The 19107-nt window shown below is 45.2% G+C and overlaps 1 protein-coding gene across 1 annotated transcript in view; it reads right to left on the bottom strand.

Annotated features, from left to right (window-relative positions):
• Positions 1-7164: 7164 nt before the first annotated feature.
• The window catches only part of LOC147960455 (uncharacterized), a 72615-nt gene continuing 60672 nt past the window's right edge, over positions 7165-19107 (bottom strand). Inside the window, exons 2-8 of the mRNA XM_087533359.1 lie at positions 9250-9844; positions 8750-8947; positions 8552-8670; positions 8169-8484; positions 7966-8071; positions 7670-7891; positions 7165-7601 (exon numbers count right to left, since the gene is read on the bottom strand). Coding sequence (XP_087389485.1) covers positions 7165-7601; positions 7670-7891; positions 7966-8071; positions 8169-8484; positions 8552-8670; positions 8750-8947; positions 9250-9844 — 1993 coding nt within the window. The remainder of the gene's footprint in view (positions 7602-7669; positions 7892-7965; positions 8072-8168; positions 8485-8551; positions 8671-8749; positions 8948-9249; positions 9845-19107) is intronic.

Raw genomic sequence — 19107 nt, 5'->3', positions numbered from 1 at the left:
ATCTATATTATTTCTCTAAGAATCTTGCTCAATTCTCTTAGGGTGGCCTTCAGGATACAAAGGTTCCTGAGTCATTTTACCACCTCTAGTTATAACTCTAATAGCATTAAGATTATATTTACTATTCAATTCATTGAGCAAATCATTTTGAGCTTTAAGTACTTGTTCTACTTGAGTGGTAACCATAGAAGCATGTTTACTAATAAGTTTAAGTTCACCTTTGACATTAGCCATATAATCACCCAAGTGTTCAAGCATATTTGAATTGTATTTCAATTGTCTACCAAAATAAGCATTAAAATCTTCTTGCTTAGCCATAAATTTATCAAACACATCTAAGCATGGGATAGCAAATTTAGTAAATGGGATTTCAACTTTATCATATCTATAGAGAGAATTTACCTTTACTACCTGTGTCGGGTTATCAAGACCATGAGTTTCTTCAATAGGTAAAGGATTAAGATCATATGTTTCTTCAACAGGCGGTAAATTAAGACCATGTATTTCTTTAATAGGAGGTAAATTCTTAACATATTCCACTTTAATACCTTTTTATTTAATTGATTTCTTTGCCTCTTGCATATCTTCAGGACTGACAAATAGAATACCCCTCTTCTTCGGAGTTGGTTTAGGAATAGGCTCAGGAATTGGCTCCGGAGGTGTCCAATTATTTTCATTTTTCAACATATTATTCAATAGAATTTCAGCTTCATCTGGTGTTCTTTCCCTGAAAACAGAACCAGCACAACTATCCCGGTAATCTCTGGAGGGATCGGTTAGTCCATTATAAAAGATATCAAGTATTTCATTTTTCTTAAGAGGATGATCAGGCAAACATTAAGTAATTGGAGAAGCCTCCCCCAAACTTGTGGGAGACTCTCTTCTTCAATTTGCACAAAATTATATATATCCTTAAAGCAGCTTGTTTCTTATGAGCAGGGAAATATTTAGCAGAGAAGTAATAAATCATATCCTGGGGACTACGCACACAACCAGGATCAAGAGAATTAAACCATATCTTAGCATCACCCTTTAATGAGAACGGAAATATTTTAAGGATATAAAAGTAATGAGTTCTCACATCAGTCGTGAACAGGGTGGCTATATCATTCAATTTAGTAAGATGTGCCACAACAGTTTCAGATTCATAGCCATGAAAAGGATCAGATTCAACCAAAGTAATTATATCAGGATCAATAGAGAATTCATAATCCTTATCGGTAACACAGATAGGTGAAGTAGCAAAAGCAGGGTCAGGTTTCATTCTAGTAGTTAGAGATTGCTTGTTCCATTTATCTAATAACCTCTTAAGTTCGTATCTATCTTTGCAAGCTAAAATAGCTAAAAAAATCTTCTTGATCAAAAACATAACCCTCATGAATAACAAGTGATTCTTCATCATCACTTTCATCAGTATTATCAGATTCAATATTTTCACAAGTTGTTCATCAAGAAATTCACCAAGTGGCACAGTAGTATCAAGCATAGAATTAGTTTCATCATAAGTATCATGTATAGCAGAAGTAGCACCATCAATAACATGTGACATATCAGAACGAATAGCAGAAGCAGTTTTAGGTGTCGCAAGCTTACTCAAAACAGAAGGTGAATCAAGTGCAGAGCTAGATGGCAGTTCCTTACCTCCCCTCGTAGTTGAGGGATAAATCTTGCTTTTTGGATCTCTCAAGTTCTTCATAATGATAAGCAGATATAAATCCCAAGTGACTCAAAGAATAGAGCTATGCTCCCCGGCAACGGCGCCAGAAAATAGTCTTGATAACCCACAAGTATAGGGGATCGCAACAGTTTTCGAGGGTAAAGTATTCAACCCAAATTTATTGATTCGACACAAGGGGAGCCAAAGAATATTCTCAAGTATTAGCAGCTGAGTTGTCAATTCAACCACACCTGGAAACTTAATATCTGCAGCAAAGTGTTGAGTAGCAAAATAATATGATAGTAGTGGTAACGGTAGCAAAAGGTAACAGTAGTAAAAGTAATGTTTTTGGTATTTTGTAGTGATGATACCAATAGCAACAGAAAAGTAAATAAGCGAAGAACAATATATGGAAAGCTCGTAGGCAATGGATCGGTGATGGAGAATTATGCCGGATGCGGTTCATCATGTAACAGTCATAACCTAGGGTGACACAGAACTAGCTCCAGTTCATCAATGTAATGTAGGCATGTATTCCGAATATAGTCATACGTGCTTATGGAAAAGAACTTGCATGACATCTTTTGTCCTACCCTCTCGTGGCAGCGGGGTCCTTATGGAAACTAAGGGATATTAAGGCCTCCTTTTAATAGAGTACCGGAACAAAGCATTAACACATAGTGAATACATGAACTCCTCAAACTACGATCATCACCGGTAAGTATCCCGATTATTGTCACTTCAGGGTTAACGGATCATAACACATAATAGGTGACTATAGACTTGCAAGATAGGATCAAGAACACTCATATATTGATGAAAACATAATAGGTTCAGATCTGAAATCATGGCACTCAGGCCCTAGTGACAAGCATTAAGCATAGCAAAGTCATAGCAACATCAATCTCAGAACATAGTGGATACTAGGGATCAAACCCTAACAAAACTAACTCGATTACATGATAGATCCCATCCAACCCATCACCGTCCAGCAAGCCTACGATGGAATTACTCACGCACGGCGGTGAGCATCATGAAATTGGTGATGGAGGATGGTTGATGATGACGATGGCGACGGATTCCCCTCTCTGGAGCACCGAACGGACTCCAAATCTGCCCTCCCGAGAGGTTTTAGGGCTTAACGGCGGCTCCGTATCGTAAAATGCGATGAATCCTTCTCCCTGATTTTTTTCTCCCCGAAACACAATATATAGAGTTGGAGTTGGAGTCGGAGAGGCACCAGGGGGGCACGAGGTAGGAGGCGCGCCCTAGGGGGGCAGGCGTGCCCCCCACCCTCGTGGACAGGTGGTGGGCACCCTGGCCTTCATCTTTTGTAGGTATTTTTTATATTTTCTAAAAAGTTGCTCCGTGAAGTTTCAGGTCATTCCGAGAACGTTTGTTTCTGCACATAAATAACACCATGGTAATTCTGCTGAAAACAGCGTTAGTCTGAGTTAGTTCCATTAAAATTGTGCAAGTTAGAGTCCAAAACAAGGGCAAAAGTGTTTGGAAAAGTAGATACGACAGAGACGTATCAACACCGCACTACGAGACTTCCTGCGCGAAAACTGGGATATATTCGCTTGGCATCCTTCCGTTATGCCAGGAATCCTGCGTGAGTTGGCCGAACATAGCCTCAACATAGTAAAGGGATATAAGCCGGTCAAGCAAGCTCTGCGGCGCTTTTCCAAACCCAAACAACAAGCTTTGGGGGAGGAGCTAGCCAAAATCATCGAGGCCGGATTCATCAAAGACATTAAACATCCGGATTGGCTGGCAAACTTGGTAATGGTACCAAAGAAGGATAAATCCTGGCGCCTATGCGTCGATTTCAAAGACCTTAACAAAGCCTGCCCTAAGGGTCCCTTCCCTCTACCCCACATTGATCAAATCATTGACGCCACCGCAGGTCACGACTCGCTATACTTCCTTGATGCATATTCCGGATACCATCAAATCAAAATGAAGGAGTCCGATCAAGCTGCAACAGCATTCATTACACCATACGGGCCGTTTTGCTTCAACACCATGCCTTTCGGGCTCAAGAACGCCGGCGCCACCTACCAATGCATGACCCAAACATTCCTCGAGAAACAGATCGACAAAACTGTGGAGGCCTACATGGACGACGTCGTCATCAATACCAGACACGTCGAAACACTACTAGACGACTTGCGTCTCACATTCGACCACCTCCGCACATACGACATCAAGCTTAACCCGGAAAAGTGCGTCTTCGGCGTCCCCGTCGGTAAACTATTGGGCTTCATCGTTTCCAATAGAGGAATTGAAGCAAATCCAGCCAAAATCTGAGCTTTGTCACAACTGACCACGCCAAGCGAAATCAAGCACGTCCAAAAACTCGCTGGATGCGTGGCAGCTTTAAGCCGCTTCATCTCCAGGTTGGGAGAAAAGGCAATGTCGCTCTATCGCCTTCTACGGCGCACCGACAACTTCGAGTGGACAGATGCGGTGACGGCCGGACTAGAAGAAATAAAAGCCCTTCTGGCAAGCAACCCAATCCTGGACGCGCCAAACACCAGCGAGCCAATGCTCTTAACATATCAGCAACACATGAGGTGGTGAGCGCCGTACTCGTCGTTGAACGAGAATAGGACGGACACAAATTCCCGCTCCAGAAGCCGGTATACTACGTATCCACCGTCCTCACACCATGCAAATCCCGGTACCCTCATTATCAAAAAATAGCATATGCAGTCTTCATGGCATCCCAAAAATTGCGACACTACTTTCAGGAGTGCTCTATCACGGTGGCCTCCAAAGTGCCCCTCAATGATATAATTAACAACCGGGATGCAATGGGCCAGATTGCTAAATGGGCCATCGAGCTCCTGCCATTCGACATCACGTACAAACCACCTAGAGCCATCAAATCACAGGTACTGGCCGACTTTATCGCCGAATGGACAGAAGCCGAACTGGGTGATGCATTTTGACGGCTCCAAGATGTTGGCAGGGCTAGGGGCGGGTGTCGTATTAACGTCCCCCATAGGAGACATCGTCCAGTACATACTCCAAATATTATACACGGACTCCAACAACACAGTCGAATAAGAGGCCTTATTACATGGCATCTAGATGGCCATATAAATGGGCATACAACGCCTGGAGGTGTGCGGGGATTCAAACCTCGCAATATCCCAAATCAATGGAGACTTTGATGCCATTTTAAAGATGTCGGCTCGGTTCGAGGGGCTCGAATTTCATCACATCGCCCGCGAAAGTAACTAGGCGGCAGACGTCCTTGCTCGCATCGGCGCTAAGCGCGACCCCGTCCCACCTAACATCTTCCTCGAAAGGCTCTTTAATCCATCCATGGTATGGCAAGGGGGAGATAGCAATGATAGTCCCATTCCGAACACAAACACAGATAACGAACACACCGATATCATCGGAGGCTCAACCACCAAAGTAACACCATCGGCCCACCTCATCATGGAAGTAATAGCCCCATGGACCGAACCATTCTTGGCCTACCTTAATAGGAAGGAGCTCCCAGAAGATCAGAACGAGGCTCGCCGCATAGTCCGGTGTTCGAAAGCCTATAAAGTTCATGAAGGAGAGCTCTACAAGAAAAGCACTACCGGAGTCCTTCAAAGGTGTATCTCCGAGGAGGAGGGGCGGCAACTTTTGGCACAAATTCACGCCGATCTCGGCGGACATCACGCTGCAGCCCGAGCACTTGTCAGCAAGGCCTTCCGTACAGTATTTTACTGGCCCACGGCCCGGGCAGACGCACAGGACCTCGTCCAACGCTGTGTCGGATGCCAACTCTCCGCCAACCAAAGCCATATGCCCCCAACCGCTCTACAAACAATCCCCATTACATGGCCCTTTGCGGTCTGGGGCCTGGACATGGTCGGACCCCTTAAAGGGGGAAGCCATAAGAAAAAATATTTGTTGGTCATGATGGACAAATTCACCAAGTGGATAGAGGCTAGACCAGTTAAAACGGTCGAGTCCGGACTGGTGATTGCATTTATATCCGATGTGGTACACCGTAACAGCATCATCACTAATAACGACTCGAATTTCATAGCCGATGAGGTGAAAACCTGGTGTGCTAATCTGGGCATTAAGCTCGATTATGCCTCTATCTACCACCCACAAACAAACGGTCAAGTCGAGCGAGCCAATGGTCTTATTATGAGTGGCATCAAACCCAGACTAGTGCGTTCTTTAAAAGAATTAGACAAACATTGGGTCGAGGAGCTCGACTCCGTACTCTGGAGGCTGCGGACCACGCCCAACCGTACTATCGGATACACACCTTTTTTCATGGTGTACGGTGTAGAGGCCGTGTTGCCCTGCGATATTATACACGACTCACCTCGAGTGCGTATGTACGAGGAGAAAGAGGCCAAGTTGGATCGGAAGGACAGCCTAGATGCCCTGGAGGAAGAGCGTGACGTCGCCAAAGCCCGTTCAGCATTTTATCAACAGTAGGCTCGAAGATATCACAACAGAGAGGTACGGGCCAAGACCTACAATATTGGCGAACTCGTTCTATGCTTACCGGAGAAGAAAAAGGACAAGCTCAAGCCCAAATGGGAGGGTCCCTTCATAATCGACGAAGTTCTCACCGGAGGAGCATACCGTCTTCGTGACGCCTCAGAAAATCGCGCCGAGCCGAACCCCTGGAACGCGGCCTGACTTTGAAGGTTCTATGCCTAGCGCTGAACTCTTTGTTAGTCTCCTTCTCCCCTATAGTTTCCATTACTGTTTCTCCCTTTTACACAATTTTTTTCACTTTAAAGCACTCATTCGGTTTGACTGAACACTGCTGACGTACATATCTTTTACATATGTACGCCCATTATACCTGGGGGCTTCTCTAACATAAGCTTGTTAATATTATTCTCCAAGCATCAAGCTCATCACACATGCGTGTTTTCCCGCATGTCTTTTCCTCGCCATTATATGCATCGATATGACTTAAGTTTTGGCCAAGCTGGGTTGCCTGCCTCCTGTGCTTACCCCTACGTTCTCGATTGTTCGGCTAGGTGGTAAAGGGAGCACCTCTATGATTGTTACTGCCGGGTCATCCGGATGTGTACCTCGGACTGGGTGAAGCTGAAAGCTTGCGTTCTTAAGGGAATATTCGGTCAGTGGAAGAAAAGTATATTTTGCACTCACTCTATTGTGAACCCCCAGAAGCTATACATACTGTGATTTTCACATCACAATTCGGACATGTCTACTAATGCATGCACACCTAGGGAAAGGAACCCTTAACGGAACTATTCTCTCTGGAAGATGTTTCTTACGAATCAAATGTAATATAACATAACTAGCAGAATACAACTTGTCTGTTCAAGCAATTAGACCCCTACGCCTAGTTTTCCAGGCATGCCTCGGCCTATTCGGCTGTGAGGGTATCCGAAAACACTTCGTACCCTTGAGTCCAGAGGTTGAAGCGAAAAGGTCTGCCATGACAAATGATATACAATTCAGCTAGAATTCCACACGGTGAGGAAAGTACATAGTCACTTGGACTCAAACACTTCCTCCTCTATACCGTCCAACATGCGATCTAACTTACAGTCCTGTTGGGAATATTTGGCGGCCACCTCTACTTGGTCATATAATAAACTAACGGGAATTTCTTCCCCATTTGGCCGTACCGGTCCGACACGCGCCATGTGATTAGGATCAAGCTTGGTATACCGAGTCTTCACCATGGCCCAGGCTTCTCGCGCACCCTCTCGGCAGGCTGATATCTTCCATAGCCGGATACGCCGCCGCGCTCCTTTGAACCGCTCTACAAGCTCCTCCATACTTCCTGGAGGGGAGGCGGAGGGCCATAGAGCCTTGGCAACACTCTGCATCGCCAGCCTCGCCTGTTCGTGCACCTGTGACAGCTTAAGCAGCAGATCACTCGATGATCCGGACACTTCCTCTTCAGGACGGCCCATCAATATACCTGCAAGCATAGCTATATCAGTTTCATTTCTCTCCGAACCACTAAAAATGAACAAATCGGAAACATACTGAACATGCCGCCCCGCAGTTTCTTGTTCTCCTTTACGGAGTCGGATAGCTGGGCCCGCACATCCTTCAGTTCTTCACCCAACTTAGTGTTGGAATCCTGCAGCTTGTTTTTCTCATCCCTGACGCGGGTCAGCACACGCTCGCCTACGGCATGTTGCCTCTTCGCCTCTTTTTCTCCCTCTTGGGCGATCTTCAACTCCTTCTTAAATTGATCAGGTGACCCTATTATGTGATCAGTGGCAGTATTAAGCACAGTTGGTATACATTCACTATTCCTCACTAGAGGGGAACGTTACCAGTAGACAACTTCTTCAAATTTTCCAGTTCGGTGGTAGCAGCATTTAACTGTGCCCCACACTGTTCCAGCTCTTGGGCTAGCAGGTTGTTCTTCTCTGTAAGAACCTGGCAATACAACGGTCCTTAAGTCAGTTGTACCAACTGCTTTCAGTCCCGGGGGCTACTGGCATCTGGTTATCTTATTCGGACAAAGAAAGCTTACCCGCACATCTGTTAAATACTGCTTCGTGGCTCTACTAAGCCCGTTTCGATCAGTTCGGATATACGCATCGGCGGAGCTGAAGGCATTGAATGCCTCTTCCGAAAACTCAGGCTCTCGTAAAACAGCCCTGCAGCACCGATGATTCATGGCGCTCTCCACTTCCGAGTTGGTAACAGACATATTCTTCGAACCCTCGGCCGAAGGACAGTCTGGCACTGTTCCTATGTTGGCTCCCGCCTTTCCGACAGGGTCTAAACCCCAGGCGTGGGGAGTACGGCTGGCCGGACCCTCGGATTCAGTCCGGTGAACCTTTTTCCTAGTGTCAAACAAGCATACAAGTTACAGTTGGATGTGATTGTTGAAGTATACCTTTAAATCCTTACCTCTTTGACGAAGGACAGGTCATGACTTCACCGACCTTCATTTTAGAGGCCTTACTAGGCGCCGGAGCCGCTCTCTTTGGAGCCACCCCTGGAGTACTGTGACGCGCCGAACGCCTCCCCTGTGGAGCACGAGATAGTGCGATGGGTGAGGCAGTGCGAGGAAGCACTTTCGAGAGAGGTTTTTTCTCAACGACTTACGTGGGAAGCTAGAAGAAGACCAGGGTAATCAGCGATAATGGCCACTTCCGTGCCATCGTAGCTTGCCTGGTAGAACACCCCTTCCGCGAGTACCACGGATATATCCGGATCTTCTTCATACCCGGGATCCAGCTCCCGGTTGTGGTCCTCGGGCTGTGGGGCGGGGCTGTAAAAACCCTCGGTGATTCTTCGCCAATGCTGTTATAAACGGATTAGAAATTTTTCAAAGGTAATCCGGGAAGAAAAATGAGTAAAGCAGAAGGATTGGGACTTACCCAACTGGGAGGATTATACATAGAATATCCCTCTCTGTGATTGATTCAAAGAAATTCCTCCGCTTCCCCTTTGAATAGCTCGGCCAGTATTTTGGCCAGAGCGGCGGGGGTGCCCGAACCTTTTCGACCATAGCGGGAGGCGTCGTCCTCCCCGTTGTAGTGCCACATTGGGAGCCCTCTGTATTGAAGCGACTGAACCCCTCACGTGATGGAGCTCGCCATTACCTCAACCATTGTTAATCCGGACTGGGCGAGCGTCTTTATCTCGCCCAAGAGCTGACGAACCTCCGCACTGTCATCCTCCTCAAGGCTCCGGGGGCGCCAACTGTGGCGTTTCTTTAGTGGAACGCTTGCAAATTCAGGAAGACCCTTTCGAACTGGGTCGGGAAGCGCAACGTCCTCGAGGTAGAACCACTCGGAATGCCATTCTTCAGAGGCCCTCCTTGGTGTGCCAGACGGGTATCCGGTATCAGCGATGCGCCACACTTCGGCTCCGCCCACTTCAAATATTGACCCCTCATGGTTACGCGGGACAAGACAGAACAACTTTCTCCACGGTTCAAAATGGGCTTCAACATCCAGGAACAGCTCGCATAAAGCAACATAACCGGCGATGTGCAGGATAGAGGCAGGAGTGAAATTGTGCAGTTGGAGGTCGTAATATTCCAAAAGCCCTTGGAGGAACGGATGGACGGGAAATCCGACGCCCCTCAGCAGATAGGGGACGAAGCACACTCGCTCCCTTCCAGATGGGTTGGGGAAGTCCTCCGACTGAGTCACGCCATTGAAGGAGACCGACCCTGCTCGGACAGGACCAGATCTGCGGGGGGAAGAAATCCCCGCGTTTGCAGCTTTGCTAACTGACTATTAGTCACAAAACACTTCTCCCACTCACTTCTCTTTGGGCTTGAGCGGGAGGAAGAACTGGGAATGCTAGCCATGTTGGAATGGCTTCTCCTGGCAGTTTCTGGGGATTTTCTTAGCATGGTATCACCTGGATCTAAGATCCAATTTCATTAAATAGGCGTTCTGCCTTGTGTGGGAGGGGTGTTATTTGCAAAAGTACCCTGACTTTCCGCATTCACTCGACACGTGGAAGACTAAGTTATTAGCGCGCAGAAGCCGAGGCGAACAATATTGAGTCAACAGCCGAATATATTACTTGGAGAAGGGAACCCGCCTCGCAATGCCCAAGACAATCCGAGCGCCGAACACCTCGTCATTGAAGCCTGGTTCAGGGGCTACTGAGGGAGTCCTAGACTAAGGGGTCCTCGGGCGTCCGGCCTGTTATCTGTTGGGCCAGACTGATGGGCTATGAAGACATGAAGACCGAAGACTATACCCGTTTCCAGATTAGACTCTACTTGGCGTGGAAGGCAAGATAGGCGACCGATTATGAAAGATTCCCTCTTATGTAACCGACCTCGTGTAACCCTAGATCTCTCCGGTGTCTATATAAATCGGAGAGCATAGTCCGGATAGGACAGATTCATTACCATATACTCATAGGCTAGACTTCTAGGGTTGAGCCATTACGATCTCGTGGTAGATCAACTCTTGTAACACCCATATTCATCAAGATCAATCAAGCAGGAAGTAGGGTATTACCTCCATAGAGAGGGCCCGAACCTAGGTAAACATCGTGTCCCCGCCTCCTGTTACCATCGATCCTAGACGCACAGTTCGGGACCCCCTACCCGAGATTCGCCGGTTTTGACACCGACAGCGCCCCCGTTTCCTTCTCCCTCTCCTCCTTCCTTTCCTCCTCCTAGTAGGAGTAGGAAAGGGGAGTCCTACTCCTACTAGGAGGACTCCTCTTCCTGGCGCGCCCTGCAAGGGCTGGCCGGCCTCCCCCTTGCTCATTTATATACGGGGGCAGGGGCACCCTAGGACACACAAGTTGATTGTTCCAAGCCGTGTGCGGTGCCCCCCTCCACCATAATCCACCTCGATCATATCGTAGCGGTGCTTAGGCGAAGCCCTGCATCGGTAGCAACATCATCACCGTCATCACGCTGTCGTGATGACGGAACTCTCCTGTGAAGCGCTGCTGGATCGGAGTTCGTGGGACGTCATCGAGCTGAACATGTGCTGAACTCGGAGGTGCTGTACGTTCGGTACTTGGATCGGTCGGATCGTAAAGACGTATGACTACATCAACCGTGTTCTCATAACGCTTCCGCTTAAGGTCTATGAGGGTACGTGGACGATACTCTCCTCTCTCGTTGCTATGCATCACCATGATCTTGCGTGTGCACAGGAAATTTTTTTGAAACTACTATGTTCCCCAACAATTGCTTCTACAACTATCGCTAATGCATAGTGATAAAGTAAATCAATTACATGGCGTTTGCATTTCATACAATAAAGAGACAACCATAAGGCTCCTGCCGATTGTCACATATCTTACAAACCATGATCATCTCATACAATAGCGTTTATCACATCATGTCTTGACCATATCACATCACAGCATGCCCTGCAAAACAAGTTAGACGTCCTCTACTTTGTTGTTGCAAGTTTTACATGGCTACTACGGGCTTCTAGCAAGAACCGTTTTTACCTACGCATAAAACCACAACATTGTTTTGTCAAGTTTGTTGTTTTAACCTTCTTCAAGGACCGGACGCAGTCAAATTCGATTCAACAAAAGTAGGAGAAACAGACACCCGCCAGCCACCTTTGTGCAAAACTAGTTGCATGTCTGTCAGTGGAACCAGTCTCATGAACGTGGTCATGTAAGGTTGGTCTGGGCCGCTTCATCCAACAATACCGCCGAATCAAAATAAGACATTGGTGGTACGCAGTATGATGATCACCGCCCATAACTCTTTATGTTCTACTCGTGCAATATCATCTACGTATAGACCTGGCTCAGATGCCACTGTTGGGAAACGTCGCATGCAATTTCAAAAAAAATCCTATGCTCATGCAAGATCTATCTAGGAGATGCATAGCAACGAGAGGGGGGAGTGTGTCCACATGCACTCATAGACCGAAAGCGGAAGCGTTTGGCAACGCGGTTGATGTAGTCAAACTTCTTCTAGCTCCGACCGATCAAGCACCGAACGTACGACACCTCCGAATTCTGCACAAGTTCAATGCGATGACATCCCTCGCCTTCTTGATCTAGCAAGGTGTCGAGTAAGTAGATGAGTTCCGTCAGCACGACGGCGTGGTGACAGTTATGGTGAAGTGATTTTCACAGGGCTTCGCGTAAGCACCGCAAAACTATGACTGACGGTGTAAACTACGGAGGGGGGCGCCACACACGGCTAATGATTGTAGTTGTGTGTTCTAGGCGCCCCTCCCCACGTATATATAGGTGGGAGGGGGAGGAGCAGCCATGGAGCACCCCAAGTAAGAGGAATCCTACTTGGGGTCCTCTCCCAATTCGGCCTCCCCCTTCCTTATTTTGGGAGGAGGGAAAAGGGAAGAGGGAAGGGAGGAAGGAAAGGGGGCCAAACCCCTCTTCCTTCTCAAATTCGGCCTCCTGCCTAAGGGGGCACACCACCCCTTGTGGGCTGGTGTGCTCCCCTCTTATGGCACATATCTTTCCCCAGTGGTTCCGGTAACCCCCCCCCCCCCCCGGTACTCTGATAAATACTCGATACTATCCGGAACACTTCCGGTGTCTGAATACTATCTGAAGGAAATATGCCCTAGTAGCAATAATAAAGTTGTTATTTATATTCCCTTATATCATGATAAATGTTTATTATTCATGCTAGAATTGTATTAACCGGAAAATTAGTACATGTGTGAATTCATAGACAAACTGAGTGTCACTAGTATGCCTCTACTTGACTAGCTCGTTAATCAAAGATGGTTAAGTTTCCTAGCCATGGACAAAGAGTTGTCATTTGATTAATGGGATCACATAATTAGAGAATGATGTGATTGACTTGACCCATCTGTTAGCTTAGCACGATGATCGTTTAGTTTGTTGCTATTGCTCTCTCCATAACTTATACAATTTCCTATGACTATGAGATTATGCAACTCCCGAATACCGGAGGAACACTTAGTGTGCTATCAAACGTCACAACATAACTGGGTGACTATAAAGATGCTCTATAGGTGTCTTCGATGGTGTTTGTTGAGTTGGCATAGATCGAGATTAGGATTTTTCACTCCGTGTATCGGAGAGGTATCTCTGGGCCCTCTCGGTAATGCACATCACTATAAGACTTGCAAGCAATGTGACTAATGAGTTAGTTATGGGATGTTTCACTACGGAACGAGTAAAGAGACTTGCCGGTAACGAGATTGAACTAGGTATTGAGATACCGACGATCGAATCTCGGGCAAGTAACATGCCGATGACAAAGGGAACAACGTATGTTGTTATGCGGTTTGACCGATAAATATCTTCGTTGAATATGTAGGAGCCAATACGAGCATCCAGGTTCCGCAATTGGTTATTGACCGGAGATGAGTCTCGGGTCTACATAGTTCGTCTACATAGTTCGTCTACATAGTTCTCGAACCCATAGGGTCCGCACGCTTAACGTTCGATGACGATCGGTATTATGAGTTTATGTGTTTTGATGTACCGAAGGTTGTTCGGAGTCTCGGATGAGATCACGGACATGATGAGGAATCTAGAAATGGTCGAGACATAAATATTGATATATTGGAAGGTTATATTCAGACACTGGAAAGGTTACGGGGGTCATCGGATAAATACTGGAGTACCGAGGAGTTACCGGAAACCCCCGCTCCCCGGGGGGGTCAATGGGACTTCATGGGCCTTAGTGGAAATAGAGGGCAGCAAGGGAGCTATGGGGCGCGCCCCTAGGCCCAACCCGAATTGGTTTAGGGCTTGGGGGGCTGGCCCCCTCTTTCCTTCTCCCCTCCTCCTCTTTCCTTCCCCTCCTAGTTGGACTAGGAAAGGGGGAACTACTCCTAGTAGGAGTAGGATTCCCCCCTTGGGGTGCACCCTATGAGGCCACCGGCCCCCTTCCCTTGCTCCTTTATATACGGGGGCAGGGGGCACCCTAGAACACACAAGTTGATCATTGTCATAGCCATGTGCGGTGGCTCCCTCCACCATAATCCACCTCGGTTATATCGTCATAGTGCTTAGGCGAAGCCCTGCGCCAGTAGCTTCATCACGCCGTCGTGCTGATGAAGCTCTCCCTCGACAGTCGGCTGGATCGAGAGTTCGTGGGATGTCACCAAGCTAAACGTGTGCAGATCGCGGAGGTGTCGTACTTTCGGTACTAGGATCGGTCGGAATGTGCAGACGTACGACTACATCAACCGCGTTGTCATAATGCTTCTGCTTACGGTCCACAAGGGTACGTAGACAACACTCTCCCCTCTCGTTGCTATGCATCACATAGATAGATCCTACGTGTGCGTAAGAAATTTTTGAAATTACTGCGTTCCCCAACAGTGTTATCAAAGCCAGGTCTATGTGTAGATGTTATATGCACGAGTAGAACACAAAGGAGTTGTGGGCGTGGGTATATTCATATTGCTTGCCATCACTAGTTGATTCTTGATTCAGCGGTATTGTTGGATGAAGCGGCTCAGACCGACATTACGCGTACGCTTACGCGAGACTGGTTCTACCGACGTGCTTCGCACATAGGTGGCTAGTGGGTGTCAGTTTCTACAACTTTTGTTGAATCGGATTCAATGAACAGGGTTCTTTCTGAAGATCAAAAAGTAATCACTATACCGCGTTGTGGTTTTTGATGTGTAGGTAAGAACGGTTCTTGCTCAGCCCATAGCAGCCATGTAAAACTTGCAACAACAAAGTAGAGAACGTCAATCTTGTTTTTGCAGGGCATGTTGTGATGTGATATGGTCAAAACATGATGAGATATAAATTGTTGTATGAGATGATCGTATTTTGTTCAAGTTATCGGCAACTGGCAGAAGCCTTATGGTTGTCTCTTTATTGCATAAGATGCAAGCGCCATATAATTGCTTTACTTTATCGATATGTGATAGCAATATTTGCAAAAGCAATAGTTGGCGAGACGACCATGTGACGACACATTGATGGATATCAAGATGATGGAGATAATGGTGTCATGCCGGTGATGATGGAGATCATGACGGTACTTTGGAGATGGAGATCAAAGGCACAAGATGATAATGGACATATCATGTCACATATTTTAATTGCATATGATGTTTATATTTTATGCATTTTATTTTGCTTAGTTCGACCGTAGCATTATAATATGATCTCTCACTAGATTTCAAGGTATAAGTGTTCTCCCTGAGTATGCACAGTTGCTACAGTTCGTTGTGCCGAGACACCACGTGATGATTGGGTGTGATAAGCTCTACGTTCACATATAACGGGTGCAAGCCAGTTTTGCACACGCAGAATACTCGGGTTAAACTTGACGAGCCTAGCGTATGCAGATATGGCCTCGGAACACTGAGACCGAAAGGTCGAGCGTGAACCATATAGTAGATATGATCAACATAGTGATGTTCACCATTGAAAACTACTCCATCTCACGTGATGATCGGACATGGTTTAGTTGATATGGATCACGTGATCACTTAGATGATTAAAGGGGTGTCTATATAGGTGGGAGTTCTTAAGTAATATGATTAATTGAACTTTAATTTATCATGAACTTAGTCCTGATAGTATTTGCATAACTATGTTGTAGATCAATAGCTCGCGCTGTAGCTCCCCGTTTATTTTTTATATTTTCCTAGAGAAAAATAAGTTGAAAGATGTTAGTAGCAATGATGCAGACTAGCTCCGTGATCTAAGGATTATCCTCAATGCTACACAGAAGTATTATGTCCTTGATGCACCAGTAGGTGACGGAACTGTTGCAGGAACAGATGCAGACGTTAAGAACGTTTGACAAGCTCGGTATGATGACTACTTGATAGTTTAGTGCACCATGCTTTACGCCTTAGAACCGGGACTTCAAAAATGTTTTGAACAACATGGAGCATATGAGATGTTCCAAGAGTTGAAATTGGTATTTCATGCTCATGCCCGTGTCGAGAGGTATGAGACCTATGATAGTACTTAGCCTACAAGATGGAGGAGAGTAGCTCAACCAGTGAGCATGTGCTCAAATTGCCTGAGTACTACAATTGCTTGAATCAAGTGGGAGTTAATCTTCCATATAAAATAGTGATTGCCAGAGTTCTCTAGTCACTATCACCAAGTAACTAGAACTTCGTGATGAACTATAATATGCAAGGGATGACAAAAGTAATTCCCAAGCTCTTCGCGATGTTGAAATCAGCGAAGGTAGAAATCAAGAAAAGAATCAAGTGTTGATGGTTGACAAGACCACTAGTTTCAAGTAAAAGGGCAAGGGAAAGAAAGGTAACTTCAAGAAGAATGACAAGAAAGTTGCCACTCCCATGAAGAAGCCCAAAGCTAGACCCAAGCCTAAAACTGAGTGCTTCTACTGCAAAGGAAATGGTCGCTGGAAGTGGAGCTGCCCTAGATACTTGGCGGATAAGAAGGATGGCATACTGAACAAAGGTATATTGGATATACATGTTATTGATGTGTACTTTACTAGTGTTTATAGCAACCCCTCGGTATTTGATACTGGTTCAGTTGCTAAGAGTAGTAACTCGAAACGGGAGTTGCAAAATAAACAGAGACTAGTTAAGGGTGAGGTGATGATGTGTGTTGGAAGTGATTCCAAGGTTGATAAGATCACCATCGCACACTCCCTTTACCTTCGGGATTAGTGTTGAACCTAAAATAAATGTTATTTGGTGTTTGCGTTGAGCATGAATATGATTGGATCAAGTTTATTGCAATACTGTTATTCATTTAAGTCAAAGAATATTTGTTGTTCTATTTACATGAATAAAACCTTCTATGGTCATACACTCAATATAAAAGGTTTATTGAATCTCGATCATAGTGATACACATATTCATAATATTGAAGCCAAAAGATGCAAAGTTAATAATGATAGTGCAACTTGTTTATGGCACTGTCGTTTAGGTCATATTGGTGTAAAGCGCATGAAGAAACTCCATGCTGATGGGCTTTTGGAATCACTTGATGCTTGTGAACCATGCCTCATGGGCAAGATGACTAAGACTCCGTTCTCCGGAACAATGGAGCGAGCAACTGACTTATTGGAAATAATACATACTGATGTATGCGGTCCGATGAGTGTTGATGCTCGCGGTGCATATCATTATTTTCTGACCTTCACAGATGATTTGAGCAGATATGGGTATATCTACTTGATGAAACATAAGTCTGAAACATTTGAAAAGTTCAAAGAATTTCATAGTGAAGTGGAAAATCATCGTAACAAGAAAATAAAGTTTCTATGATCTGATCATGGAGACGAATATTTGAGTTATGAGTTTGGTCTTCATTCGAAACGACGTGGAGTAGTTTCGCAACTCACGCCACCTGGAACACCATAGCGTAATGGTGTGTCTGAATGTCATAACCGTACTTTATTAGATATGGTGCGATCTATGATGTCTATTACCGATTTATCACTATCGTTTTGGGGTTATGCATTAGAGACTGCTGCATTCACGTTAAATAGGGCACCATCTAAATTCGTTGAGACAACACCATATGAACTGTGGTTTAGCAGGAAACCTAAGCTGTCATTTCTTAAAGTTTGGGGCTATGATGCTTATGTGAAAAAGTTTCAACCTGATAAGCTCAAACCCAAAACAGAGAAATGCGTCTTCATAGGATACCCAAAGGAAACTGTTGGGTACACCTTCTATCACAGATCCGAAGGCAAGATATTTGTTGCTAAGAATGAATCCTTTCTAGAGAAGAAGTTCCTCTCGAAAGAAGTGAGTGGGAGGAAAGTAGAACTTGATGAGGTAATTGTAACTTCTCCCGAATTGGAAAGTAGTTCATCACAAAAATCAGTTCTGATGATTCCTACGCCAATTAGTGAGGAAGCTAATGATGATGATCATGAAACTTCAGATCAAGTTACTACCGAACCCCGTATGTTAACCAGAGTATGGTCTGCACCAGAGTGGTACGGTAATCCTTTCTAGAAGTCATGTTACTAGACCATGACGAACCTACGAACTATGAGGAAGCAATGATGAGCCCAAATTCCACGAAATGGCTTGAGGCCATGAAATATGAGATGGGATTCATGTATGAGAACAAATTATGGACTTTGATTGACTTTCCCATTGATCTGTGAGCCATTCAGAATAAATGGATCTTCAAGAGGAAGATGGACGCTAACAGTAGTATTACTATCTACAAAGCACGAATTGTCGCAAAAGGTTTTCGACAAGTTCAAGGTGTTGACTACGATGAGATTTTCTCACTCGTAGTGATGCTTAAGTCTGTCTAAATCATGTTAGCAATTGCCACATTTTATGAAATCTGGCAAATGGATGTCAAAACTGCATTCCTTAATGGATTTCTTAAAGAAGATTTGTATATGATGCAACAAGAAGGTTTTGTCAATCCTAAAGTTGCTAACAAAGTGTGCAAACTCCAGCGATCCATCTATGGACTGGTGCAAGCATCTCGGAGTTGGAATATATGCTTTGATAAAGTGATCAAAGCATATAGTTTTATACAGACTTTTGGAGAAGCCTGTATTTACAAGAAAGTGAGTGCGAGCTCTATAGCATTTTTGATATTATATGTGGATGACATATTGTTGATCGGAAATGATAAAACGATACTTGAATAAGAATTTTTCAAAGAAAGACCTTGGTGAAGCTGCTTACACATTGAGCATCAAGATCTATAGAGATAGATCAAGACGCTTGATAAGTTTTTCCAATGAGTACATACCTTGACAAGATTTTGAAGTAGTTCAAAATGGAATAGTCAAAGAAGGAGTTCTTGCCTGTGTTGCAAGGTGTGAAGTTGAGTAAAGATTCAAAACCGGACCAGAGAAAAAAATAGAAAGAGAATGAAAAGTCATTCCCTATGCCTCAGTCATAGGTTCTATAAAGTATGCTATACTATGTATCAGTCCTATTGTATACCTTAGCATGATTCTGGCAAGGGAGTACAATAGTGATCTAGGAGTAGATCACTTGACAGTGGTCAAAATTATCCTTAGAGGACTAAGGAAATATTTCTCGGTTACGGAGGTGATAAAAGAG

Source organism: Triticum urartu, chromosome 7A (assembly GCF_056163025.1).
Source record: "Triticum urartu cultivar PI428250 chromosome 7A, HENAU_Tu73, whole genome shotgun sequence".
Classification (NCBI taxonomy): domain Eukaryota; kingdom Viridiplantae; phylum Streptophyta; class Magnoliopsida; order Poales; family Poaceae; genus Triticum; species Triticum urartu.
The sequence above is the reverse complement of the archived record's forward strand: the minus strand, read 5'-3'. Positions and strand labels throughout refer to the sequence as shown.